Raw genomic sequence first — 24,550 nt, forward strand, 5'->3', positions numbered from 1 at the left:
GAATACATATTTAATTCGTGAATTATTTTTCTTGGTTATAAAATGAAGTTTCCAAGAAGAAAATTTATAGTTCCTGTGAAATGCCTTAGAAATAGAGATTAGAAAAAGGTAAAACATGCCAATTTCATAAAATCCATGTGTAAATACCCATGTCATCTTCAAACTGCACTATTGAGTGAAACAACTGTCATTCTCGGAAAATTTATATCTGTTTTAAAGAGTCCAGAAAGTCATCTGCTAACAGAATATTTAAAACAAATTAGTGCTCTATTTTGCACGTGGAAGTCACTTATCAGTTTCATTCATTCAGAACTCAACACTGAGTAACAATCACTGGGAAACTGATGTCAAGCCATAGGATATGTAATGCAAGATTCCACACTAAGATTTTTTTGATGTATAGCATTGCATTTTTTGTGTGTATGTGTGTACCAAATATGTGTTGTAAAACTTGGTTATGTTTCATTAGTTCATTAGACAAATCTAGTTATTTTCAACACAAAGCATTTGTAAATAAGGATTAGGATAACAGTTTCAGTCTAGGCTAACTTAAAATCCTATATTTTAGAGTTTAGAGATGAATTTCACTTATGAAAGGTTAAATAACAACCCTTTAATACCATAAGCAAGTTAAATAACTGGAAAACCTAATTCATAGACCAGTAAGCTCCCAAGCTATGCACTGCAGCAAACTCACAGGTGACATGGGATATTTTCCATTTGAGAGAAGCAGTGATACTCAACATGTGCCAGACAACATCACAAATTATTGGCCACTGGAAAAAAGGCTCAGGAATGCATGAAAAGAGAGACATTAAGGGTGCTCTAAACAAGAAAGTTTGGGAACCTCTACCATAGACTAAACATGCTAGTTTAAGCAACTTCAGACTTTGCAAAGTAGGATGTCTTATACCAAGGGATGTAAATGATTTAAATAGTTCACCACCTGAAAACTTACCAATATTTACAATGTATTTGAACACTCAGCGTAGTAATAGAACAGAAGTTGCTACTGATTTTGCCAAGCAGGCTACTTACAGTTTCATACATATACTAAAGTTAGTATTTCTCTGAGAAACCCTAAAGAAAGCTACAAAAGGAAATGCATGATTACTATGCTAACATAACATACTACTAAAACAGACCAAAATAAAACTAAAGTCAGCAGCCTCCAATACACTGCAGATGAAAAACAAACATACTAAATATAAAACATTCAACTACTTACATGAAGACAGTTGAAAAGTCAACATCCTTTAGTATTAAAAATTACCTTAAGTGCTAAATCACTAAAATACAGGACCTTGATCAGACACACACACTGTATGTAGATTATCACCTAGTTCCCAAGGATGACAAAACTGGAGTCCTGAGGCCAGTGACTAACATCAGAATCCTGGAGTACTGATTATGGAAAGAAGCTGAGGAAGTTTGTCAGTTTAATAGACATGCAGAAAGATGAGACATTAAGTTAGCAAGATTTCATAGGATTAATACAAATTTATATGCATTGCAGGAGAAAAGAACAAATCATTTCTAGAAATAGTTATACAAGGCATGGTGAAGATGGTATGACTAAATTTCTTATATGAAGAGCAACAGGCAAGTGGAATGCATTATCAGAATATGTTATGAATGTGATTAAGTTTCAATATCAGATTCCTGGATGGTTGAAGATAAGTCATGTGGTATCTTCAACCATCAAAAAGGTATCTGATACTTTTGTGGAGACTTATTAGTTTTCATTTAGGCAATAAAAAAGTATTCATGTAGTGAATGTTAACAAAAGGAAAATTAAGCAATTGCTGTTATGATTAATCACACAAGTCATTCATAACAGTAGCAATGACTGCCTGTTTTACATTATTTTCTCCTATATGAATGGATTACAGTAAAGAGTGAATGCTGGTTAAATTCTTCTTCTAACAGAAGATTTAGTGTAAGGGTTAAAAACTTTTAAATACTGTCTGTTACACACTAATACACAAGAACTTGACTTACAAGTAACACAAAGGAATGAAGAAATTAGACTAAGCACCTAATGTATTGAGTGAAGTGCTTTCTATGGATGCAGTACAAATAGCTTTGCTAATGGACAACTTGCAAAAATTTCATTTAGCCATATTTGAGATGGTGGTTCTTGGGGCAACTACTCATTATAATCAGAAAGCTTTTCTGATTATATATACAAATAACTTGAAAGATAGGTTCATTAGTTAGTGATGTTAGTGTTGTTTAGGATGTCAGGTCTAAATATTTGTCCAGAAGAATAATTAGGCCTTATGGACAAACATCTACTATCTATCTCAAAACATAAGGATTACATTCATTTGCAGCATTATGGTCAATCATGTCTAATAAGCCATGTGACACCCTATACCAGAGTTAAATGAAAAAGACTGCTTCAGTGCAATAAAATACTTTTTAGAATTAGATTGTAAACCAACCAGACCTCAAATATCATTATGTGAAACTTCCCAAGATAAGGGAAACTAATTCTTAGACCTTCCAAACAACCTAGTCTGCCCAGTGGCCAAAGAAACATCCCTCACAGGCTTTCAAGGCTCATGGCCTAATCACTATGACTTGACCATGTGCACATTAGTTCTTATATTTCATCTCTGAAGCCAGTGACAGAAAATATTGATGCTATTAAACTAGTGTAATTTCATTAAACCTTAAAAAGAGCTATCAGAACCATCATAAATACACTATTTCTAGCTATATCTAAAATTTGAACTACAATTCAGGTTTAAGCTACTAGAAAACATTTTGAAACTTAAATACAGTAACTAACCCTCTTTGGATGGCAATGGATTCTTTTCATTGGTCTGTGCATGCTTCATCTTTGTAGCATCAAATTGAGCTAGTTCATCTTTCAATGGTGCAGGAACCTTAGGCAAATCTTCCTTAGCTGGGCTTGACATTGTTATTACTTATTAAAGGATACCTAAGAAAAGAAACATCCATAAATAAATCTGTTCATTTGATTTTCTTTCTCTTCACCACAGAGGTTAATGAACATCCACACCTGATGAAAAATAAATCATAATATGACTATAGATATACATAGATAGCTGCAAGTGCAGAGCATAAAACTTAACATTTATATGAATGTATGCAAAATGCTAATATTTCACAAAATATTTTGTGAAATAGCTAATTAAGATAAAAAGAAAAACTTCATTCAATACATCTCATTTTTATTATGCATAATGTATCAAATAACATCAAATAATATATTAAAAATAACTGGAGAACTTCCAAACAATCAATATTCAAAATAATATCAAGAAATGAATATCAAGTTAATAACAATTGCAAGATTATGGCTTTAACTGGCAACACTAATTCACAAGAAAGTATAAAAATTGTTATGGATAAGAAATTATGTACACCAATTTCTAATAGCACAGAAGTAAACTGGTACTAAACTCTTAACCATGGTGACAAAAGACTCACTGTGGGATCACAAATCTCACAAATTGTAGTTTGGATTTCAGAAAAATGTATTAAGAGATCCTAGTCTAACAAATGTAGGATGTATGTAGTAATGTAACATTTATGCAAATAATCAAAAAAGGCAAGATTTCAAATTGTTTAGAATTTAAAATGTAGATTGTTCGAATCTGATCATCTTTTGTGGTCTAAAAAAAAAAAGTATAATTTATTACTTTTCACCAACACTACCAAAACCGAGTTAACTTCAACTTTATTTGGTGGTGAAATTATGCAGATCAACAGTAAGCATTTTAAAAGTCACAATAAAGGCCTGAGACGATTCTAATAGAAACTTTGGTTGCATGTTCTTGAGTAGGAATCGCACACATTTACGTTTTGCGAAAAGAACTGTGACACTACTTCGTTTGTTAAAAACTAAATGTTTTAATACAATTTCACAAATCCAAGAAAAAAAAAATTAAGCCTCATAACTTAAGTTATGAGATTTAATCTCTCATAAGTCACATTAACTCGGTATTAAAAAAAAAATAACTGCTCAGGTAATAGAACACCCATAAACGCTTCAATGATCCATGCAATTTACGTCGATAAGTAACTTTATAGAAAGTACACTGAAATTTCAATGCAAAATAAATCTAGTGCTACATTTGTACTTAATGTGAAAATCCATATATTGTATAATCACATATCGATGCATTTTTGTATTGCTAAATGTCACTAAACAGCGAAAAAGAAAAGCCTCTTTTCTCCCCCTTAATTATTTATTTAGTATTTTCGGTATTTTCTTGATCTGTGTGTTCCTTTGTCTGAACTCCCGGCAATCTGAACCGCTCCTCTATGAATCTTATTGACAAGGACATACCCATTTTCCCAACGTTTTTTTAATAATGCACATGTAACAAAAAATTGTGACATTAAAATATATACTATCACATTCCTTACCTCGGTCTCTTTCGCTATGTTTTAATTTAACTGCACTTCACAGATAGCGGACTATAGTAGTACTGTTACAGTTTCTGCTCTACTCGTTCAACACACTCATTCAGACGCTGCCTTGCTGTCACCGCCACACCCATCTGACACCACCCACCAATGGTCAATGGCTAACGTCATTAAGCTTAGTGACGCTAGGGGATTTTTGGTTGTATAACTTTAAATCTCAATAAATAAATAAAATAAAAATACAATTTCATTAAATTTGTTAAATATTTTTATTATTAAGTTTAATAACTACTTTTACGAAGATTTTACTTCTAGTAAGTCATTGTAGTTCTGTTCCTAATTCACTAGAATTAATGAATGGAAGCAACTTGTTTTAAGCGTGAAAGGTTCAAAAATTATACTATTAAATTCTTCATTATTACTTGACATAGCATGGACAAGTCATAAGAGAATACGATGCGAGGATAAGCAATTCACTGATATGTATAATAGTACTGCTTTAAAGAAATGGAAATATTTCACTGACGTATTCGCGATTATACTGTTAAATATCATACTAGTCAGAAGTGCTATAATTATGAGTTCAAATATTTGTACTGTCCAGAACTCTTATTACTCCAATTCAAAGAGTGGCATCTAATGGAAGCAAATAAACCAAAATATTACACATTTGAAATATTAAAACGCATACAGAAAATTTAACTGTTGAATAAACAAAATCCAGTAATTTGTCTATTTTGAAATATAGTAATAAAGGTATTATGGTATAAAGGTATTGAAATTATCAAACATTTTAGGGGGAAAAAATTTAAGCCAAAACTGGGCACTTCGTATTTTAAAGTTAGTAAGACGAAGGGGATTAACAAGCAGAACTTTCTAGTCTTAGTATTTCGAGTAGTCTCACAGCCTAGTTAACCGCATTGATGCATTCGCTGCTCTCCACTGTTTATCAGAAGCCCGAATTGGCTTGAAAAATGTATTATTTTTAAAATTCCCTTAAGGTGAAAATATGTTATTGTACTAGAATATCGATGCTATTATTCATAGTATCCAGAGAACAGACAATTAAGGTGCATTTAAAAGTAAACAAACATCTGCATCGTTTCCTTTGCGACTGAGCGATTTCAGTTGCATAACCTTGTTAATTCATTTGAGATTAACCTTGTGTACGTTAATTAAATGGAACGTCACAACTATTAATTCAGCCAATTCTGTCAAGGATGCCGTCAGTGGCCCATGAGTTGTCTGTTCTTTGATCAGGTTTGACCTTACATCTTTTGCAGGATAATGAAGCAGGAATGGTATATCCCAGAATTTTATAGCAGGCAGGGACTGGAATTATTGCTCCAATGTTTAGCTATGAGAATACTTTTTGAAGCAGAAGGGCGAGGCAAGAAAGTTCTTTAAATGGAAAAGAACTTTTTCTGAGTGCAATTAGAATACGATGTTTCAAGTCATGATATTCGTGGAATTCATTTGCAGAAATATTCTAATACCTGGTCGGTTTGGGGGGCTTAGTACCAAAACTACAGTTTCTTCAAAATTAACTTGTCTGGTGCGCACATACATGCTTGGATTTTTTTTATGTTGACCCCACACATGCAAGGTCGCAAGATCTAACATTACAGTGACATGTGTAGCCTGTTATGTTTCTTAAAGGGTGAGAGGTTGTACTCAGTGGAAAAAACAGTATGCGGAGAGATTGTTCCAAAGAATGGAGGTGAATGGAATGAAGAAAGCTGATGAGAAGTTAGTTCGGTGTGTTCGAAGCTGGACAATGTATGGGTGGTGGCCAGTAGCTGCACTAGTTCTATGAGAAGAAAGTGGAGAAATGGTCGCAGTCAATTCAGAGGAGCAATGTCCATGAAAGTACTTATAGAAGAGGTACTTATAGACTGAAGGGAATTTGCGGGAGAAGGAGCGTCTATTAAGCGGATCGGCCTCTTCTGAATATCATCAAGATTTTTAAGGTCTTGGGTGCTCTGCTCCACTCCAGATGTGGGAACAGTTCTTCAAAGTTGGATGGATCTGAGACGAAAAGTAAATTTTTAGGATAGAAAAGAACACCGAGCTTTTTTCTTTTTTTTAGAGAGTTTGTGCCAGGATAAACTGGATGCGAGAGTCAACCGAAGATAAAGTTGATTTTGAAAGGAAATTTGAACATTACCAAAAATGAGAGGGGATGAGGTAGGATTTTTCTTGCAAATAATAAAGCAGGCTTTTTTTTTTTTTTTAGCATTCAAATTTACTAAGTTGTCCTCACCTCATTTCAGGATGGCGTGATCACTGTTCACGTTACTAGTTATGGAAGATCTTTAGGCATTTAACTTTAGGGTACTGCAGGGTTTATTGAATGAGTAAAAGGAATGAAGAGTACTGTCATCGGCGAAGCTGTAAATAAGATTTGGAGTCAGAAAGGAGGTCACTGATGTAGAGGAGGAAGAGTGTGGGTGAGCTACTCCAATTAAAAAGTTGCCGAATCAACTGTATGCTAGAACTGAACGGAATAAGACAGATTAAGCAACTTTAACTAGTGGTTGGAGAGTGTATTGTCCTTAATTTTTGCGAGGATCCCACTCACGAAATGTACCCTAGTATATTAATACCATAGGTGAGCTAAGGGTGTTAAATAATCCATAAATTGTAGAGAAACAGAACTTTTCAGACATCAGGCTTTATTAAAATCTGGTTTGCTTAAAGCCATTAGGCCTCCTGTTTTTCGAGTCGTGTTTTCAGTTTCTGAAATGATACTTGTGCTAATTAACCGATTAACACTATTTCAATATAAAAAACGATCAAACAAGTATATGCATTCCTTCTAGTTAAGTTGCAGGCGACCTAATACATACACATCGTCTACGACTTCGGTGTTGGTCTATTGATATTCATTTGGCTAAACTATCTTGTAAAATCTCAGAAAGTTGTTCCCACCTTTTATCCTAAACTACTTGCGTATGACTATAAAAAGGCGTCTTGTAAAGAAAGTGAATCCTTTAGGCACTATGCATGCGGTGCTTACTTAAAAAAAAAATAAAAAATAAGCAACTGATGATATCAGTCAGCAACGTTCACTTGTTAAAGTGATAAATAAAATTTTGCAAGATTGTGATTATTCATTTGAAGGATCCAAAGCTGGAGAACTTAAGTTCAAAATCAACTTTTCGAACTCAATATGCTTTAAACAAACTAGTCCCTGTGCGATTTCCCTCTGTTATATGCACACTAATGTTTTTAAAAGGATCGAAATCATTTCAGTGGTTAACTTAGTTCATGCTAGGAACTAAGTTCATAAGAATGAAATCGTGGATGCAACTATCAAAATAGTTATGCAGTAAGAGTGCATGATTTGATTTTCATTTATATTGAGTGGACTCTTATTAAATATACAGCTGATAAAATAAAAATTAAACTTTTCGGACAAAGCCACGGTTTGGCTTTTTTTGACAAGCGTCGACTCAAACGTTTCGGATCAATGAAAACAAACGAGATGAGAATTCATCTTCATAATTAGTGTATTCCAAATTGTAGCAAGTAGCTGTCATTGCTTTTGTAACATGAGCCATTCCAAACAAAAGCAACAACTTAAAATGTGTAAACAAAAAGATTCAGTGAATATTTCTAAACCCATTCTGTGATGAGTCGACTTCCATGGAAGTTTAACAATAACCTATGAAACGAGGCAAGGTTCCATGTAAAGCTTATCAAAAATAAATCGCAAAACAATCATACTAGTTCGCATGAAATCAAATTGATAAAAAGGTACTTTACATACAGTGATAAAAAAAATTCAACGAAAAAGTGTTAGCAGTTCATAAAATTAAACTCACTGAGGGCACCTACAGAATAGTAGTTTACTCATTACTCTTACAGATGCAATCAGCCGTTAAAACCCGAAAATTTTACAATTGGAATAATCTCTATCCATTTCCCTTCGGTAATTATATTGTGACCAATGATCAATGCGGTAGAAAGATTAAAAAAGTTTAATATAAAAACAAAATGAGCCTTCTGAATTCCGACCTTCACGGATCAATGAGTGCAAAAATTGAGCTCACTGACCTATATGGAAAGGGAGGGGGGGAGTTGACAATTAGAATGGAAAGTTAAGGTACCATGATTATTTCTTACACAATTCAGCAATGTTGGGAGCGCGGTGCCATTAAATTATTCATTTTGTTACTGAAACTATGAATAACTTTATGCAAAGGAGCCTCACGAAACAGGTAAGGAATTCAAATTCATATTAATCAGAGAGATCACATTAATTCATATCGATAATTCGAAACTCCAATAACATTCTTCACACTACGTTCGTTATTACGTAGAAATCAACCATTGGATTATCTGACCTTAAAAGGCATGAGTAGGTTAATAAGCAGATATTGTACTTCAAGGGCATATTGCGCCACAACTCGCGACAGCATTCTAGTGATAACACTATAGTGTCTCTTATATGTATCTATAAATGGTCCGATGAACTGAATATATACACTATACTAAGTATCGAATGAAAAAAAAAAACGCAAAAAGTAGTCATTTTTAACCGTTAAAATGTTGTTCTCACTATCCGATTTAATTTTCCAAGGGATATTTGGGGCTTTTGAAAGTCCGAAAGCCCCAAAAATTACCCAAAATCACCGAGGCACAGCACAATGTGTGGCGAAATATTTAGTTTTGTTCTTCAAAGTTTATGAATATCACCTTCTATAATTGATTTTATAACGTATAACTGCTCCTAAACGAGCAATTCCCTCGTTTGGGAGGAGTTAACTGTCCGTTGTGCTCAACGGACAGTTAACAACTGTCCTTTATTAACCTGTGCTTTGTTCTAATGCAAAAGTCTGTGGTGGTTAGGTACAAAAAGGTTAGGTACAAATAGTACCTACCTTTTTTCGCTGCCGAAATATATAGCTGGAAATTGTTAATAATTTTGCAAACTGACATTTTACATTCATCGCAATTTTCAAATATATCTAATTCATATTTATCCAGATTTGGAGAGTAAAATATGGATTAACATACCGTAAATAAGATAATAAATTACTTCGTATGTATATATTAAAAAAAGCTTATTTTTACTTTTAATAGAAGGTTTAAAATTTTAAACCTTCTATTAAAATTTTAAACCTTCTATTAAAAGGTTTAAAATTTTATTAAGAATTTAAGTGATAACCACGTCTTTCTGATTAGTAGTAAATTTCTGCAATGTGCTCTGTGAAGATTAAATTTTTCTGTATTCAATCTGATCAACATTTAGTCAGTTAACTTTCCATAGCATTCCAATACTGTAAATACATCTCAGCATACATCTAGTCCTTATCCTGCTACTCATGTCCTTTCTATTGACTTTTTTTTAAACAAAAAAGATTTTAAAAAAAGAAAAAACTGTTCCAAAATTTCAGTTAGCTAGTTTTCCCCACTGCCTAAGCAAAGTAGGCTGGAATTTATATACAAAGCAATTAAAGTTATTTAGTAAATTAGATTCACCAAAAAATACGTATGTTTTTTATGTGGTGGTGGTGTGTGTGTTGGGGGGAAATCCCGCTATTTTCGGCCACCGCTTTCATTGAGAAAAGGTTCCTCTTGCCTCACAATAGGAATCGATTCCAAATGTTTTTCAACCTAAGATCATTATTTCCCGACTACGCTATGGAGTTACTGGTTCGAAGAAGATATTTCGAAGAAGACATGTTCTTGTGATAGGAGTAAATGGCTCAAAAGATCAAAATAATTTCGAGGAATACATTTAAAAAAAAAAAAAAAAAGGAGGGTAATATTTCCATATGCAACGAGCTGTTTAGTGCCTGCTTTTGTTCATAAGAAGCTTGAATTGAATCAAATATTTGAGTCAAATCCTTAGTGCAAGTAGATATAGTTGTCTTAAGAGAAACTTACGTTTTTAAACCCACAACTCATATTGACAGAGCACCTGGTTTTACACAACACTGGTTAGGAATAAGAACATTGAATGGAGCCAGATGTTTAATGTATTCTCGTATCGCTTTCGCCTAAGCATGCCAGCTAGCTGCCAACCAATTTCCAATAGTCAGTGTGCCACCTATTCCCTTTTGTGGAATGAAAAAAGTGAAACTCTTACCATTTAAAATTACAGACACAGCCTCCATAGCTCAGTGTTTCGACAATGCCCTTTCGGATGGAAAGATCTGGCTTTGAATCCCGTCCAGGAAACAAACTTTATCAGGGCCTTTCAAACTGAAGGCAGCCACTCTAAGGTGGCAGGTTCTTTCCAAATCAGGTGGGCTGACCAAAAAAACATGCAACTGACAGTCATAATAGAGATAGGATTAATCAGCTTTCAAAAGAAATCAAAGTACTTGCCCACGAGTCAATTTAGTGTACCACGCAAGGGAAAAATGAAAACTACACACACAGATGACCCAAGTCCAGAAATGATATTGAAGTTGCTGGAACAAGTTTTCATTATTTCATTAATTTTGATTTGGACTTTACTGTATCTAACATGTTCTGCACATTTACATTGCATGTATAATAGATTCTGCTATTTTTTTTTTTTAGCATCAATGTGGATTCTGACTGCCTTATCACTTCTGAGATACCCTACATAAGGGCTTTTTAATACTAATCTTAAACATTTCAGTGCTTCTTAAATAAATGCAGTCTTTTTACCCCACACCACTGATGTGCTATGGGTCTTGTTACCTTTCGTTTGTATGTTATATTATAAACCATATTGTCTTCCTTGGGAATCACAGTTAACGAAACTAGTCTTACACACATACACACACGTAGGTCACATTCAACTATTTTGGACCAAATTTTAATGTTTATTAGGTTATTTCCTGACAATTAGGTCCAGTATGTCTAAAACAAAGGGAGGAAAGTAAAATTTTTGCAGATATATGCAAGTCCCAAATTATTCAAGCTGCTTTTGCCCAGCAGCTTGAATAATTTGGTTTGTTCAATTTTTTTTTTTTTTTTTTTTTTTTTTTTTTTTTTTTTTTTTACGCCTAGGTCTGCCGAATAGTGGAAATGGATGCTGGCTGTAATTTGCAAGGCTCTTCGTTGACACTTGTTAGTTATAAATCCTCTATTTCCCAAAAAGAAGCACTAACTTTTGAAAATAGACAAACCATCTCTACTATCATTATAGGAAGATGCGTAAAATCTAACCATCGTGCACAGACAAAAGCGACAACAATACGGCCTTCATTTTGCCTTTTATTATTCAACCATCGGGCGAATCCGGTGTCAATTTTGAGTTGCGGGGATAACTAGTTTCTTGCAGTAGAAAGCCCTATTTATCCCAACAAAAGTTCAACCAATTCGGGAACCTGCTTAAAATGACTAAAACCTAGCTTAAAAAAGATATTCTCTGCCAATCTAGTTAACACGAAAACGCTGTTTTAAATACGGAGAGCGCTCCTATAATTCAAGCAAATAACCTCAAAGCCAGCCATCTCAGTATTAACATGGAATATGCTGACTGAATCATAAGATGGAGGCACGAAAACTCCTTAAGCCCAAGTTTGCTCTTCATGTCCTGTATTAAAATTCATTTAAACTGCAAAATCAGAAATATTTTCAAAACTAACTTATTTATCGCATAATGTCATTAAGCTGAACTTCTAAAATAACTACTGCTTATATGTTCAATTCTGCTTCTTCTAGCCGGTGGTGGCTTAGTATTACTCACAGAAAGCCAAATCTCAGGCTTCTTTTTCAATTTTTTCATCGATTTCATAATAAATGCCCTTCCATTCCAAACTGAATAGTCAATGTACTTTTCATTTTTTTCAAATGAAGACAAAGATTAGAAGAATATCAGAAGCCTAATAAATCTCCAGAGCACAAATTAATGTCTATTCCATTGTGCAATAGAAAACAAATCTTAATCAAATTAGCCCCCCCCCCCTACTTTCATGCTACTTGGAAACGAATAAATTATCTCTATGGATTCCACTCCTGTTGATAACAGGGATGGTACTTATCCTTAGATAAATACCATGGGAATCTTAAGTTCACGATATCTTTCAGTTAAGGCATTTGATTATGTTTGATACAGAGGTCTGAGAAAAACTTCGTTCATGTGATCCGACTTCTGCAGCATATGGTGGATGGGTCTTTATCCTCAAACCTGGAATATTGATGACAGTATACTTCTCATTTAACAAATTTACGCTATAACTACCAGATGATCGGCTTCAACTAACTTCTGAACTTCGAGCCATCCTTCAACAACCACATGAATGCTACCTCAATTTGTCTCACTTATCTAAACAATTCGAGATCTCCAACTAAACCAAATCGGTCTGTTCAATTACTGAGTTCTCACGTTTGCAGTGGGACTCCAACAAAAAACTATCCTAAAACAGTTGACTCAATACAGAAGAATCAGCATCGATAATTTCTTTATTCTTCTCTAAACCTGTTAAAATGCGCAGTATCTAATGAATACTGCTTTTATAGTTTCGACTCCAAACACCGAACAAAATTGCCTTCATTCCGTTTAATGCTATCGTTTGGAAGTCTCTCTCTCAAGGGCATGATAATCTGTAGCGCATCCAACATTTTGCTTATCCGCGGCACGAATACATTAAGAATTGAGCAATGTCTAGTATATATTGGATTATCATTAAAAATTGTTTTTATAGGCATTTGTTCATTCGCGAGTTCCATTCACTTCTACAATTATATATATATTTTTTTTATTTTATTTTTTTTTAAGGATGCCTTTTTAAGAGTGGTTGGGTAAACCAGTGTTTTTCAAACTTTTCTGATCACGACTCACCACAAGAAATACTTTTACAACTCAGTCCAAATTTATTTTATGACATAATAATAGAAGGTCAGTATATCATACGAACTTATAAATTTACAGAAGGGAAATAAGGCAAAAAAAATGAAAAAAATGTCAAATTTCGTGCCGGTTCTGTCAGAGTGAGGAAGTCGTAGCGAGTCTATAGAGCCATTAAGAAGTGATTGCAATATCACATCAATGTAAGCTTGCGCGACTCGCTAATGAGTCGCAACAGGCACTTTCAAAAACACTGGGCTAGATGATTCTTACAAATATTAAATAGGATGGTTTTTAATAATTCGGAAAGCATATTACATCCGCAGTAAATCTCAGGAATTAAACTTCCTTACATTAGCCTCCAGGATGCGATTATCTGGAACAACAAATGAGTTCTAAGGTTCTAAAATTATTCAAAGAAATTATGCGCATAATAGCTTAAGACAACGTATGTCTAGTTGGTGTCAAAGATAATACAAATCAATGTAGTATGGGACTGAAAACTGTCCTTAATACAGAAGGGGTTAATATTCTTCCATACAGATGAGGTCATCATACGCTGGTTTTCGGAGCATGCATGCTCCCTGACCCAATTCTGTGTATAGCCAGGAGGCTCCTAAGGAAATGGGAGGAGAATTATTCGATTTGTTCAGTTTCCCTTCAAGACTGACCATCTGTCCACATTTAACTTAAAAAAAAGTTTTCAATTAAAGTTAAAACATGTTTTTAAGCCTTAAATCTTACTTAAAATTAGAGAAGTAACTGATACGCATGTTGCTGCTGAAAACCGATTTAAAACCTATCTTACACGTTATACAGGGTGGCCCTTAAGTCACGGGGGGGATTTAAAATGTGACAATTTTATTTTGAAAACCGCACATTTTTGGGGAGCGAATAATTTGGAAGATCCACAATTGGCCATGTTCTCCAGATTTGACGGCTCCCGGCTTCTTACTATATATTTTATCTGAAGTATGTGAACAAGCCTCAGACAATCCAACAGCTAAAGGAGAACATTCGTACAGAATTAGGACGCTGTAGCCAGAAACATAACGGTAGAAAGGGCAGGTCTTTGTGAAGCCAAAAATGGAAGGCATAAAAAACTCCAGGTTCTGTGTTTCATTAAAACAAAAAATAAGAGTTAGATGTTTAAAACCCTTCGAAGATTTATGGGCCACCCTGTATAATCCAATTTAAGGATAGTAAGAAGAGGGAAATAAACACTCCTTTACTGGCGTCTGAAGAGTAACAAAAAGAAATGTTTATAGATGGCGCTCGTTACAAGCGAAACTAATAGAACCTGTAGTACCAAAATTTGAACAGATCTTGCATTATCCAGTAGCCATTTTGGCTTAAAAGTGAATTTGTGTGTGTCCTACCCACAAAAATCTATAAGCCACTATATATTAAAATCTATAATATACCACTGGACTCAAGAGTTACCTCATTCAGAAATCTTCCTCTACAGACCATCCCACTCCCAAATGGCTCAAACACTCCACTAAGTAGGATGAAGGTCTCAACACCAGGCGATGAAGTTCATTACTATCTGACGTAATGAACATAAGTGCGGGGGGGTTCAACCCACATTGGTTCGAGAGATTCACTGCTCGACCAACCGGGATTGAAGGCTTTTGTCCCTGGAATATTAATTACTCATGTAAAGGTGAGTGGATATATATGACATCTCCAAGGACTCATCGCAGGAGGGTACTCCTCTTCGAATGTAGTTTCCGCAAATGTAAAAATCATTAGCATTCGAATTGACAAAATCAATAATATTCCTACCTTAATGAAACAATTTGAATATTAATCTAACAAATTAATGTTAAGTAATAAAGAATTGGCATTCTGTTAAATATGCATTACTTAAAATTACGTTTTTCCGGATAATGCATCCGGAAAAACGTAAGTTTAGTACTTCATTGTCGTGGGGAGCTAAATTGGTCTTATGGTCTACATCTGTGCCTTAGACTAAACATCAATTAATGCTGCATGAAGCTGTAATTTTAAGCTAGCAGAAACTGCTTTTCTCACTATTTTTAAAACAGCTGCGTTTAAAAAATAACCGGAGGGAAAAAATTATGCTGCAATCCACGGAACCACTTAATACAACCAGCGTCCGTCTAGCAGTCAGATCGATGTATTGTTATCGACTAGCTGCAGCACGTGCGAGGGAAAAGCATGGCTGCGAAGGTACATACTTGTGTGCAGTCAAGGCTGCGCGCTGTCTGGACGTAAGCAGGAATGTAGCTATTATTGTCGTCTGCTCTCTCAAGGATGAAGTTGTGGAGTTAAAAAAAAAAAAAAGGTTTAATGAGTAAATAATTGTCGGGAAATATTTAATTTTTAGCTTAAAAAGCCACTCCGATCTTCAAGATAAATTACTTTAAATTATAAAAGACTAATAATTATTTGCAGATTTCAATTTCAGTAATGAAAACTTACTTTACTGCTTCAAGTACATTGATCGAGTATTACGATCTTAGTTTGAGATGCATCTGCAACAAAGTGCTCTAAACAGACAAATGCAATTTTTTTTTTTTTTTTTTTGCAAACAAAGCAAGCAATATCAAAATTTTTCTCCATCCTCTTTAGCGATCGGAAATAATGAAACGACGCAGCAAGTATTAATTCATAAAATTATATTTTTCCATTTGTAGACAATAAATCTGTATATTCAAGAGTACAAAGGGCAGGTTGCAGATCGATTACCTCAGGGTCAATGCCTTCAACCGCTCAATACTGTAATATGGTCGTCAGGATTAAGTGCAGAGAATTTAAAGATTACTTGTACGCAGGAGGCCGCAGCAAGCCTATAACAAAAATCAATGCCGTCTGTAGGCAATTATCGTAATTTTGACCAAAGAAACCTGAAAATGGTTTCTCTGGAATGATAAGCAGAATTTATTTGCCAAAGATTGGGTAAATCAGCTAACATTTTAATATATACTCGTCTAAAATGGTTTAGAATTTTAAATATTAGAATAATTCCAATGATTTTAACACATTCTACACCCTCCGATTTTACATCCTTCCTCACCTATTGCTTAATAATGAGCATGGACTCAGGAATGTAACGCGTGCTGTTCAACCAGAAAACGGGGAACATTACATGGAATCATTTCTTCATATACAACGCGTAGAAATTCTAGTTGAGGGTGTTGTCTCCTTTAGTAACGCCACGGGTTTAATAAGGTTTGTTTAAAAGGAAGTCACGTATTTGAGCTCTATGCTAAGTCACAAGTCACCAGCCTGTCTGAATATCGTAGTTTGATTTAGGCGAAACGTTTATTCATTTTTTGAAAATCAAAATTTGTTCGAACAATGAACTCTTCTCAAAATGGAATATTAATAAAAAAAAATAAACTAGTATTCATTCGCATACTTTTCAGTAAAAAATGGATAAACCTTTATTATAAAAAGATTTTTTCACACAAAAAAGGTATTTTAAATGAAAAAAAGATAAGATTCAGCAGTATCAGATGTTGGGAGCGACAGTTTGAAGTTTTAGGGTATGAAAAAAAGTTGTTCCTTGCGAGCTGCATATGAATCTTTACATAAAGTTAAATTTCAATCTTGCGATGTGCACAACTTTCTGGAATAAGTTTTATATCTTAACATGACACTGCAAACCTACAGCATCAGTGTCGCTTATGGAGAAAATTAAATGGAAGGCTTTTTTAAAACCGAACAATAGTCCTTAGAGAAAAAAGGACGAGAACGACTGGTCCAAAGAATAGAGGAGGTGAAATGGAAGGATGAAACAAACTTGTAGGCTAGATACGGAACAGATACGAGATCAGCAGTTGCTCTTATTCTTACAATCTTAGAAAGTGGAGGAATGGTGGTGGCCAGTTCAGCAGAATATCATCAACGACAACACCCTACAGAAAAGACAGAAATGAAGCATCTATAAATACGTGAATGGGGTGAACATGAGTAACCAGAATGCTCAATTCTGGATAAGATCAAGCATTTTAGGGAGAATTTTAGTGCAAAACTTCAATGTGGACAATGTTCCAAAGTTGGAGAAATTTAGAATTTATATTATGTTAAAAGTCATACAGGTGAGATGTAATATCTTGAACAGAAAGGACACCGTTTGAAGCTATGGTTGTGCCTACTTGTGCAAGAAAAGTCCAACTCAGCTCAATAAAAAATCTGACTATTGCATGTAAAAAACTTTTGTAGCACTGAAGTCGACAACCTCGTGTTCATCCTGCTGTGTGGGCACTGAAGGTATGCCTAATGAAAAAGGAATGAAGTGTACTATCATCGGCAAAAACTCTGAATAGGATTTGGGCTAGATCATTTGTGAATAAGAAGTGTTAGCAAAAGTAGTCCTGAGGTACTCCAGCATTCTTAAAGTGTCTTAATCTTAGGTAGGTTCGAACCTAAGTCTTTCCAAAGACTAGGATCGATACCGCATGACAGACAACCCGACAAATCATAAAACATGCAACTGACAGACTATGCAAAGTTTTTGGCCATGACAGACCACTAGACACCCGACTTGCAAGGAAAAGGCGGGAAAAAAAAACAAAAAAACACCGACTTCGTGTAGTCCATAGAAAAGTAGATTGGACACCAATTTATTTTCATTTGTCCCTTCATTTTAATAAACGAATGCAAAAATTCCATTTGTGTGTATATAATTTCCCATTAACAAATATCTAGTAGTCTGATTGTCTCCAAACTCACCATCAGAACTTGACTGTTAACAGAGGTAAAAAAACTTCAAGGTCATGAAAATAATTTATCATAATTACATGATCTAAATTCATTGCAGTCTGATGGTAGACCATTTTTCGCTCAGTGTAAGGCTAATCCTATATACTACGGAAAGCCAAAGCATCAATTTTAGGAAGGATTGGTGTCACACAGGTGTCACAATATTCTAAGGCTGGACGAATTTGTATACTTAGCATATTGAAATAAACGTGAAATATACTTAGAAAAAAGGTACAGACGAAAATGTCAGAATAAGAGACCTACATATATCTTGTCCGAGGATTACTGAAGTTTTTTTTTTTTTTTAAACAATAAAACCCTTCCTCCACCAAATGAAAAATCGCAACCTGCATTTCAGGCATTTGTTGTACAATATCTTGAAGCGTTGGGTACCGCCCACTATAATATTCAGTACATTGGCAGAAGAAACAGACTAACCGTTACAAAGGGTAGATGATCAGAATAACTGAGCATGCCTCCAAGCTGGACACTATCAACGCTCTGGAAACATCAAAAGCAATTACAGATTTCCAAATCGCCAAACCTTTCCATTATATGTTCCTCACTAGGGTGAGGAGATGGCCCAGGAGAGTAGTGTATCTAAAAAGGGAGAAGAATCCATTCCTATGAACATTAACTGGTATATTTCCAGATGAAGTCTAAAATAAACCGATTTGCCAGAATTAAAACAAACGACATAGGTCGAATAGTGCGCATAACGAATCTGAACATTACAGCAGCAAGCATCACAAAATACCTATGCAGCTACATTCTATTACTATATCACTATCAATTTAAACGGCAGAAAGAAATTATGACCTGGGACTACAGACATCAGAGAAAATAAAGTTCCAATGAACTGATCAGTTTATTATTCTTCTAAATCTTTACTGGACTAGTGCTCATTCCTTTACTGATGTGCGAGAACACATGCATCGCAGATCGTGTTACACAAGTGTGGCGGCTCTCGACATATTTTGATCAAAAGAAACAAATGGAATTTCAAAAGGCCAATTTTTAATCAGTTATAATTTTAGACAATGAAACGAAATTCATCCGCGCAGGAGTCTACCTAAAATTTGTATGCATGTGCCGGCCTGGTTGGTCGAGTGGATAACGTATCCACTCTAGCCAAAAGGATGCGGGTTCGAATTCCGCAATGGGCATGGATTTTTGCGATTGTCCTAATTGTGTAGAAAGGGAATCCACGATCCTACCACTTCTAACAGAAAGCTTTAATCTAAAATTCTGAAGGTACGGGAGTTAAGCCTTATTACGGGAGTATAGTTATTGACATGTGACGTCAGTTGACGCCATATGGCATCGACTGAAGTCACATGTCAATAACTACCTCTAAAATCCAATATATACTCCTACGTTCTTGTCTGACTTCACTATGTTCAAGTCTAATATTTGTGGGATGAAAACCTAAGACGTTATCCGTGAAAGTCCTTTCATTACGCAAGATTCCTTACGTCAGTGAATTATATTTCCAACCAATCATATTTCCATCCCAGTCCGAGGGATGCTAAATCTTTAGCATCCCTCGGACTGGGCTACAGAGGTGCAATTAAGACAACCCATGAGGAAACTCCTGGATTCTTATTCTCGTGAGATTTACCCAATAAAAAATTTCTATATTCATAATTTAATTTTTATAGACACTGAAAATAAGAGCCTCAAGTAGTTCAGTCGGTGTCGAAGATAATGCCCTTTGACTGGAAAGACTAGGGTTCATTCCAGTCTAAGACGAAGCAAACCTTTAAGGACTTTTTTTTTTTTTGAAGTAACCCTATGTTTAAGGTTACTTCAAATGTAACCGCTGTACTGCTCGCATAGGAAAAGAAAATGTCAATTCCATAATTTCAGGAGAAGGTGACAAGTGCGAATTGATACGTTTCAAATCATAAAACTCGAAATTCCATTTTACATCCTGGACTGCCTTGTCTATTCCTCTCATTTCAGTTATCAGTTTACTATTCGCCAATTCTGAATAGTGAACGAATAACTCCCGGTGAGAAAATGAGCCTTAATCGCTTATTTCTGAAAGGAAGAAATAACGTATTATCTATATTTCTTAATGTGGAAGTGAAGTAGACGGTACGAGAATATTAGTAATCCACAGTCAAGGATTAATTAAAAAAGTTGCGTTAAATATTCAATCGCAATATCAAAATTATCATTTCATAAGATTATGCTTGCAGATTTATAGCAAGTAATCTTAATGTTGACTTCTTGAAGAAATAAGAATTTCCTTTTTTGGAAAGTTAACAGTACACCGTTCAAAGACCGAATTTCAATAACCGCCAAATAGGGGTATGCGTAATGTCGGAACTGGTTTTTGACTTCACTGTTCAGTTACTATCCGAGACGGGGCTAAAATTGCCAAATAGATTAAAGTATCTGAACACAGCATGGAATAAGAAGCAAGTCAAGGTAGAAGCTATGCTAGAAGTTCGCAGCCTTCAGCAACTGACACCCACTATTCTAAAATTTTCACCGATACTTCCTCCCAAAAGAAGTTTAATTACGTTTGAAGGAAGAAAGGGAATTCAGTTCATAAGGACTAGTTATAAACTAAACGTTATTTGCATGATTTTTCAGTTTAGATGTGATAATTTTCATATAAAAAAAGGGCTGAAATTTATTACTTGGTGAAATTTAAACTTGGTGACCTCTCAGAGCTTCTCAATCGGAGTGCAACCAACTTAGGGTAGCCACTGTTCACTACAGTAACACCCAATTTTTTGATTTCCCAAGAAATATTGTAGCTATGGTTTAGTAATAGGCGGGATGAGGGGGGGGAGAAGACACGAGGGGAGAGTATTATAGCCGTGAAATTCATAAATTTTGACGTACTTTGAGATTAACTATCCACTTTCATTTTTAGTAAATCAGTTAAGGATAAATATAACCATAATTCTCGAAGCATTCAACTTAATTTTTGAATTATGTAATAGGATTGATGGAACTCCATATTTTTGACTTTGTCGCGAACAAGCTTACAGTGGGAACCTCCAAAGGTTTAGATGGATTTGTTAATCTTCACTGGTTAAGACGCGAAATTCAAGCTGACAATTTGACCACTTCGAGTAACAGTCTTCTCTATTCTGAAAGAGTAAGAAGAATGGTAAACCCAGCTGATATTAAATAAAGCTTTGAGAATTTAGCATCGAAAATCTTTACTCTACAAACAAAAATTATGAAAACTAGAAATAATTAGGATGTTCAAGCACATGGTTAGCCTTCTGATTGAAAAGTGAAGGCTTTTACAATGTTAGTTTGATATCTGCACCAAAAAGTGAGCTGATATTTTTACTTGTTTAGCAGTTATATCTAAATCTACGGATGTTGGAATGAGTAATTTGAGTCTATGCGAAAAACAAGGCGTACTGCTACAGGTATGCAGTCTCGGATTTTCATCCAAAGAGAAAGAATCCACTCAGGGCCGCCACTAGGAATTTTTTCGCCCAGTGCAGTAGCATATTTTGTCGCCCCTTCTCCCTTATTTTTCATAGTTTATGCCAACTTTGCCGCCCCAAAAAACTTGTCGCCCCGTGCAAATGCACGTCTTGCACCGTCGGTAGAGCCGGCCCTGAATCCACTGCTTCAAATGATACCGAAAGTGTATTTGCTAGTCAAACAAAAATGACAAACCATTGAAAATTTAATTCCCGTGTTCGGACATGCAATTAACAATTAAAGTTTATTATAAGGCAGGTGTGTGCCAAAAAATTCCTGCCAACGCATCATAAAGAACGGCCGCTTCCACCCATACGAAGTTCACATGGTGAAAGAACTGCTTAGATATTTTAGCCAATTACAGTTCTACAAAAGGGGTTTGGTTAGCTTTAAATTGAAGCATTCTTCAATTCACAGTATGCACTCTTATGACAAGGTTTCACCTAAATGGATACACGAATTGTCAAAAAACTACTCGTTTGATAGGAGTTAAAACAAATATTTATCCGTTAATGAATACAGAAAAAATATATATGGGTCATATTGTGAGGCATAAAGGGTTCAGAAAGATTTGGGGTAGGGGGAATGAAGGAAAAACAAAAAGGAAGAAGACATGATTCAAAAGACTAGCTGGGCTTAACTATTAAGAGAGCAAGAGTAGTCCAAAACAAAAATATGGAACATCCATAATACCCAACCTTAGACAGAGGTGACATTTAGCAGGATATGGAAACAAACTGGATATCAGCAATTCACAGAAATATAGTATAGCTTAATAACTGCGTAAAGAAAGACTTAATAGACGACTTTCTACGGAACTAAAAGAATTTCTAATACAGATCGTAATACAATTTCACGACGTTCTCTTGGAATCTTGAAAAATCATAAAGGAGTTCGGTTTAAGAAGCCTTAACCCATCATTTACTAAATTTTAAACAGATTTGAGGTAAATCTGTTTAAAATAAATGAAATAAATTTGAAATAAATGTTTGATGCGAAAAAGTACTTAAATACAGAATATAATCGATGAAAAACTTTAATACAAGGCCATCTGTCGATTATAAAATACCAGATGCCCGCATATTTAGATATGCACATGGCATATTTATGGCGCACTGCTGTTTATCTACATGTACAGTAGTTCAACCAACTTCGTAATTATAAAATTACGACCTATACATTTTGAAACCCTGTAAGCTGAAAATTTAATACAAAATACTTATTTTGTAAGGTAGGAATTTGAATAAAATATGCAGTTAATTCTTGAAGTTATGCAGTTAATTCTTGAAGTTAACCATTAAATGATGATCAAGATATTCTACTGTATACAGATTGTGCATTCAATAGAAATTATACTTGAAAAAAAAATTTTTAAATAACCAGTGAATGAAGATTTCACATTTGTTTCATAGAGAATAAATTGAATAATCACGTTACTTACAGCAAGTGTTAATTAAACACTAAACTGGTGGCTAAATGCATACAATATGAAATAATTTTATAGAAATATACAAGTCGTCACACGGAGCCCACTAATAACAAAAATAGTGCAATTACTTGCAACTGGAAATTTTCAGAACGTGAGATTTTGCTATATACATCTTAACAAAAGTATGTATATCTGTATGTGCATATGTAGTATGTACATCTTAGCATAATACTTCAGATCCCAAATACCATTAGTTCTTTTGACATATACAACCTGAATTTAACATAAACTGAGCAATCGTTTTTATATGAAGTTGTCAGAGCATAAGGGAAAGAGGAGTTAAATACGAGAGATATGTACCATGCCAATATCTGAGAATATGAAAGGGAAAAATATTCACTTCTAATAAAATATTTGATTAAGGATGCGATGTGTCTGATATGTATGTTTTACAAGTTCTGCTTATGTTTACTTGATGGCAGGTAAGCACAGTATGCTCCAAAAAGATTAAGAAATGTTCTTGTTTATTACAAATTTTATACGGTTAATTCTGTATGATCTTTATAGAATGCTGATTCGTCTTTTCACTTGAAGGCATGACCTATTTTCTCAAAGAGCTGTTGTCTATAAATGGATGAATTCCCACTACACTAGTTTTTTGTATGTTTCGGTGTCGTAGAATACAAGAAGGCCAAAATATCACCAATAAAATTCATGACAACTTGGAATCGGTCTCTATCAAAAGATGAAAACCAGCAAATCTTAGACCGTTCGCTTTGATTATTCAAGGAATAACTTTACTTTCGGTTGCGTGTTCGATCCATTCTACTCATGCAGTCTAGGAACTTATTTCATATGAATTATGACAGCATACTCTACAGTGATTGCTTGTTATTCATACTATTCATAAATCATTGCTTACCAAATAGTATTTTGCATTTTCAGGGAAGTGGCACTGCTATTTTGATGTGTACAGTAATTGCCACCTGAGGAAAATGTTACGGGGTGATTTATTTCAAGACGAATTCACTGATATTTGGAATTACATTTTACATCTAACAGATTCTTATCTAATGTTGCTAGCTTGAAAGTATCAGTTAATGGAAGGTAAAGAATTAACTTGAAAGTGAAGGAAAGTTAATTTTCTGGAACGAAGAAATCAAACCTGAAGGGATTACCTAAAATCGGTTGATTTTATACATAAAATTTATGCTAAATACCCGTATACCCCTAATTTTATGAAGAACCCTATTTTAGTTTCGGGGAGTGGAAAAAAAGAAAGTTTTTATGGCACAAAAATTTCTCTCCCCTATAGGAATTTGTCCCACGCTGTGACAATGACATTAAAACTGATATAAGGTTACAGAAATGTAGAGCGAAAATTTAAGTTTCTATATGACTTCGACCCAGTAAAACGAAATGCTGTTCATGAAAGTTGGCAACTGAAATTTCATTAAATGGGCATGTTTCTTTCCCCCTCCCCTCTCTTAATCCATGGCAATGTTATATTTATTTCTGAAGGATTGAACACTTCAGTTTCTAAGAACGCCAATCTTCAATTCTGGAATAAAAATTAGTTAAAGTGCACTGTATAGGGGATTGTTTTCACTCGCTCTACACTAACAACAACGCGCAAGTATTAACAATTTTACCGGCAAAAACCTCCTCACATATCCCCAGAGAGCAATCATAAGATGGCCAGGACAGTTAAAAAAAAAGGTTCCGAGCACATATGGCAAAGTCCA

The 24,550-nt window shown here is 34.7% G+C and overlaps 1 protein-coding gene across 4 annotated transcripts in view; it reads right to left on the reverse strand.

Moving 5' to 3' along the window:
- Positions 1 to 24,550, reverse strand: part of LOC150106712 (uncharacterized) — a 72,644-nt gene that overhangs the window by 39,599 nt on the left and 8,495 nt on the right. For 3 of the 4 annotated variants that reach the window (XM_090393301.1, XM_090393298.1, XM_090393300.1), the window contains exon 2: positions 2,798 to 2,950. In XM_090393301.1, the coding sequence (XP_090249427.1) occupies positions 2,798 to 2,927 (130 nt within the window). In that variant the 5' untranslated portion in view covers positions 2,928 to 2,950. Of the gene's footprint in view, positions 1 to 2,797; positions 2,951 to 4,404; positions 4,538 to 24,550 lie in introns of those variants that run through there. The other variant, XM_090393299.1, reaches the window with a different exon arrangement.

This window comes from Typopeltis vanoorti, chromosome 5 (assembly GCF_054136105.1).
Source record: "Typopeltis vanoorti isolate ZY-2024b chromosome 5, IOZ_Tvanoo_1.0, whole genome shotgun sequence".
NCBI lineage: Eukaryota > Metazoa > Arthropoda > Arachnida > Uropygi > Thelyphonidae > Typopeltis > Typopeltis vanoorti.